General features: G+C 35.0%; 1 protein-coding gene across 1 annotated transcript; it reads left to right on the top strand.

Annotated features, from left to right (window-relative positions):
- Positions 1-1737, top strand: LOC106301578 (probable xyloglucan endotransglucosylase/hydrolase protein 7). Its single transcript, XM_013738018.1, has 4 exons — positions 1-260; positions 354-454; positions 544-740; positions 1123-1737. Exons 1-4 carry the CDS (start codon positions 11-13, stop codon positions 1511-1513), a joined length of 939 nt encoding a protein of 312 aa, XP_013593472.1. The 5' UTR covers positions 1-10; the 3' UTR covers positions 1514-1737.
- The last annotated feature ends 4263 nt before the right edge of the window (positions 1738-6000 follow it).

The raw sequence follows: 6000 nt of genomic DNA, 5'->3' as shown, positions 1-6000 counted from the left end.
CTCTATAAATATGGCTTCGATCAAACCCATCATTACAAGATTTTCATTAATATTCAACTACAAAGCAACAATGGTGCTGTCCCTCTTCTCTGCAAGGAATGCTTTCTTTATAAGCTTATGCTTATTTGCAGCATTGTACCGGCCGGTATTGAGTAAACCGGCTAAGTTTGCGGATGACTTTAGGATCACGTGGTCCGATACTCATATCACTCAAATCGATGGAGGAAGAGCCATTCAACTCAAGTTGGACCCTAGCTCAGGTTCTTACATGCATCATAATCAATTATATATAAACCTAATTAATATATACCTTCAAATCCATTTTAAAAATATTTTGGTTAACATTGGTTTAGGATGTGGGTTCGCTTCGAAGAAGCAGTATTTATTTGGCCGCGTTAGCATGAAAATTAAACTCATCCCCGGTGATTCCGCAGGAACAGTTGCTGCGTTCTATGTAATATATATACAAATATTTTAAGTTTACTACATATAAAAACCTTTGGTTATAATATAAATAAATCGATATATGTAATTATTGCGCAGATGAATTCGGATACAGATTCTGTAAGAGATGAACTAGATTTTGAATTCCTGGGAAACCGAAGTGGACAGCCTTACACTGTGCAAACTAACGTATTTGCTCATGGTAAAGGCGATAGAGAGCAAAGAGTGAACCTTTGGTTTGACCCTTCTCGTGACTTCCACGAATACGCCATTTCATGGAACCATCTCCGTATTGTGTAAGTCATATGTAAACAGTAATAACACTCGAGTTCTATAAAAAAATCACTTTATCTGACTAATTATTAAAATAAATGTAACCTATAGTTAATTTAACAGGAATAAAGTAACCAATAATTTAGTACTATAAGACTCGGTTAACTATTCCTGTCTTTTCATATTGTCACGAGGGAGATGATTGGTTTAATTATATTGTGTCGGCCACGGGCCATATAGTAAGAGAATGAAAGAGACAGCATATTTGTTTTGGGTACATTCATAAAGGTCCCATATATTTAATAACAATTATTTTTCAAATATATATGGATCTGTTTGTTGCTATAAATTATACTATAAGATATAATACTCATTTTATAAACGTTTAATATGTGTGGTGTGTAGGTTCTACGTAGACAATGTCCCCATTAGGGTTTATAAGAACAACGAGGCTAGGAAAGTACCATACCCAAGATTCCAACCAATGGGTGTATATTCCACATTATGGGAAGCCGATGATTGGGCAACACGTGGAGGAATAGAGAAAATTAATTGGTCGGAAGCTCCATTTTATGCGTACTATAAAGATTTTGATATAGAAGGATGTTCGGTTCCGGGACCAGCAGGTTGTCCAGCAAATCCAAAGAACTGGTGGGAAGGCAGTGCGTACCACCAATTGACTCCAGTTGAGGCTCGAAGTTATAGATGGGTCCGAGTGAACCATATGATCTATGATTACTGTACCGATAAGTCTCGTTTTCCTGTCCCTCCCCCGGAATGCTCTGCCGGAATATGATCCAACAAACGTATAATGTCTTAAAATCAAGATCAAATGCCAAGTGGTTCCAACAGCAACTTTGTAGTGTGATTGACGAGTCTTGTTGTATGCTATGAACTACTCATAATCAATCTGGTTGTGCTCAAATGTTCATATATATCTTTCAAATTGTACTTTGTTTTCATTCTGTTATATATTGATCTATATTATCGTGCGAAGAGAACCACGTTTGTTTGTAAGAAGGGTTATTTGGTTTTTGGTTCAGTTTACCGAAAGTTGCTGTGGACAAAAAAATGCAAATCAATCTAACCAAAAAGAAAATCAAACAAGTATTTAATAGAAATACATTTTTTACATATTATATTAGCTCTATTATTTCATGCTTGAAAATAAACTGGAATTACATCGTGGTTGTCTAAGACCATCTTTACATAGTCCTAAGCTATATTGGACTGAGAAATAAATGAAAAATGCAGAAATTACAAAGAAACGGAAGTCATTTGTCCTTAATTAAGAAGTTTTTTGAGATGGTCCTTAGTAACAGCTGGCGATCTTTTTTCTTCCTCCTCCTCTGATGATTGAACAATGGTGTTCTATCTACCCATTTCTCGAAACCCTTAAACCCTTCTAAAACCATTTAGTGAAACAGAAGTAAGAGAGAATCATCTCATTCCACGAAAAGATTTGATTCAGGTATTAAACTCTCTTACGGAACCAAGCCATAGGGTTGATGAATTGCTTTCTACTTTGCTTAAGAACAGTAGCTCACAGCTTCTAGTCAATGATTCATACGATGTTGGTGTTTGGAGTGCTCCAAATGTTGAACAAGCATACATTTTAGATATGGTGGAGAAGTTGGCTCAAAAATCAGTGGGGGCTATTGATTTAGTTGCACACCAGCTGTTTGATCAAATGTGTTTAAGAGGAAGAAGAGAGAATCAGCAGAAGATCGTGAGTAAAATGCTAAAAACATGGAAATTTAAGTTCAAAAGAAAGGAGTTGACTGGAACCAGGCCACAACTTGACCATAATAATCAAGGGTCACATGCGAACATTGGAGAATGCAAAAGGTGTTGATGGGAAAGGGACTCTCGGGTTTATCTCTTTGTGTTAGAGTGTGGGAACCGGGTGGTGTCTTCGTTAAGCTAGCTAAGTGGAATAGATTGGAGACTTGTCATGTATATGGTTGGCTGATGAGAGTGATAGGTGTTGGTGATGTCAAGTTTGTCAAGAACTAGAATGCAAGTTTGCTATCTGTTGTGGGTGTGATGAACCTTGTTGGCCACGAAGTGCTAGAAATGCAGGAATGTTTTTATAAAACATGGAAGGATAAGTACAAGAAGATAGAGCACAAGGAATGTTCCAAGAATTGGTTCGTTTTATTTTCAGAATCAAACGTAATACAAGTTTTGTTTCTTCACAAATTTTACCTTCTTCAACAAATGAATTTCACCTTCTTCAGCAAATGAATTTACCCTAAGGACCAATATTAAGTCCCACCAATAATCCTAATTTTCATTAAAAGTCCTTAACATTGTCCTAAGCTAGAAATAATAATAAAAAATACTAAGGACCAAAAAAATAGGGACATGGATAATCATGCCCTAAGGGTTTTGAGGAGTTGTTATGTTGGTGTAGGCAGTTCATGGGCTTGTCTAGCACTGTTGGATATTGGATCTGTGGGATTAGTCGTTTGGATTTCGTCCGTTGGATACCCTTGATTAATATTAAAAAAAAAACTAAACTGCCCAATCTTTTCATGGCGGGGTTGTCTTTGCACATGGGTCTGGGAGTTAATTTCATCTTAATGGACCTAATCTTTCAGTCTTATCTTTCACATTATTATATTGGGCCTTGAGGCAATAAGATGATAGTTCTTTTTAGACATAAGAAAGAGCTCGTCTAGATACTAACGAGAAAAATTGATGGTCAATCTTTTTTGTTATTGTCGTCGCAAAAATTACGGAACCTCTCCAAAGCATTTTTTTTTTCTCTTAATTCTCTCTCGTGGTTCAAAATCTATCATATAATAAATCCTACATATATAGCATGTAAGTATAACTAGTCCGGTCGGATAGGTCTTTTTAGGTTATGAAAAAGGTTAGGGTTAGTTTTGGTTTGGTTTGGTCCATATATGATGAACCATGCCAGAGAGCTGGTGGAATTAATTAATCCAGATCTATCAAATCCAATACTTTATAGCGTTAACCGTAAAATTATGAAACTGGGTCCGAAAGTTAATTGAGAAACTGGATCATATATATATGATATACTATGTAAAGCAGCAACACCTTATAACCAGATCAAATGAGCCCATCAACAAATTTTTAGCGAAGAAGTTTCAAACAATTCTCTTACGTTGATATTGATGGGTGGATAATGGATATGCAAATCTAATGCTGAAGATGGCAAAAGATGATGAATGTGATGACGAAAATATGATTAGATGAGGTCAGCATGGGAAACAAGAGTGGCTACAGGTCTACAAAACATGGTTTGATTTGATCAAAAAGAAAGTGATGGGATAAATCAGTTAAAAAGATAAGATTAATGGGGTCCGTTAAGGGATGGTCCAAATTTGTAACTCTTGTGACGAATAGATGAGTGGTGAGTGGTGACTAAGCTAATGCTTTTTCTTTGTCTTTCCTTTACATACAACTTGAAACTTCTCGGCTGTTTCCATCTTCTATCATATGTTAGCGATAAGTAAATGAAAAGTGATGATGTAATTTGATGTAACACAAACTACTATTTTGCAAACTGCTTTAAACTTTTGTAACAAACAAACAATCTCATTTTAAATGAAATTCATATACTTATAAAAAAAAAACTATATTGCTACAGCTCATAACTATATTAAATGTATGGCGGCGACTACGTAAATTTGTGAAGATCTTTAGCTTTGCCATGTCTCTCTCTGTCTCATTTGTGTTTTCAAAATTCTTTACACTATTTATTTTACAACATATACTGTCTATCTGAATCAAAAACTACTATATTCAAATGTGAGCTTAGTCGACAATGTATGAGTTAAATAACAAATATACTGGACTCTAAAGTCTAAACTTATGAGTTATGGTATATATGCGTTGTTTTAGGGTAACATCAGGTACTTAGTTTGCAATCACCTTTTAGCTATATTCAGACGGAAATTTACTAATAAATAACCTTTTCACAATGCGACCATCTATCGTATAGAAAAAAATAATAGTTTGAAATTCTCTCCTCGTACTCAATTTAAAAGTTCTTATTTATTTTTGTTTGTCAGTGTGAAATGTGAATTAGGTAAATATACAAATTCTCAAATTTCTAAGTTTTTGGTAAAATTTAACATTCCAAACACTTTTTGAAAGAAAATGTCATCGTTTAAGCATGTACGCTAACACAAAAAATATCAGGATTTTATCTAAGAAAAGGTTATCTTGATTTGGACATATAATAACATCACAAACATATATATATTTAAAATGATAACAAGTTAACAACAACAACATAAATTATTTTATAACTCTTCTTCACTGATCAACCACACGTATAATACATTTCGTTATCAATCATGAGGATTTTTTGGTATACATCAGATGCTTTTGTTTTTGAAAGGGATTTTCATATAATTATTTATTATTATGTTTTGTACTTCAAGTTTCATAAGTTAAAATTTAGACGTATCTCCTAACTTCGAATGCATGTGAAAAGACAATATTCTATAATAAGAATGTAATTGTTAGAGGAACATCCACATACGGTCTTGACTCAAAAGGAGAATGTTTGATGTGTCAATTAGATCACTAAAGATAAAATGATTTGGCAAACTGGATCACGAACTCATGAGAACCACATGTTGCTTTGAAAATTTTGTCCAATAAACGATTAAATAAATGCAAACTTTCACTAAATATTGCAAGTTTTCTTTCTTTTAAACAGAAAGGTAGGTAGGCTATTTTCCAACTTTTTTTTTTCGCTGATAGTATTAATATTAAACAAAGAGGAGTTAAAAGCATAAAACAGGTCCGAACAACTAAGAAAGATAAACAAACAAACATAGATGTGGCCTAAACAAAAGGCCCAAAGAAAAAAAATAAACCACCACCCAGGGACACGTAAACACCAGGTGCACTAAGGAGAGAATGAAGGGACACGCGTCGAACGCATAACTCCTCCTCCATGCTTCCACCGCCAGAGCTTAGGCGGAGGCTTCCACCGTCTTTGCCGATTAAGTCTTCATCGGAACTAAACAACACCCACCGGAAACATGCCGGGAACATGATCAAACGAACCCACCATCTTCAAGACATACACTTTCATCGCCTGTGTTTCAAACCTTGGAGAGCATCAATCGACAATCGAGATCTCACCCAAAGCCCTAAGAAAACAAACACAGCTAGAAGAGTCTTTACCCCCACCAATTCCACGGAAACTCAGAACGAACCACTAATCGGTAATAAAACCGAGATCCACAAAACCACCCACTTTTGTTTTTAAAGGAGAAAGACGGTAGAACTTTT

This window comes from Brassica oleracea, chromosome C7, assembly GCF_000695525.1.
Source record: "Brassica oleracea var. oleracea cultivar TO1000 chromosome C7, BOL, whole genome shotgun sequence".
Classification (NCBI taxonomy): domain Eukaryota; kingdom Viridiplantae; phylum Streptophyta; class Magnoliopsida; order Brassicales; family Brassicaceae; genus Brassica; species Brassica oleracea.
This window is presented reverse-complemented; position numbering and strand designations above follow the sequence as displayed.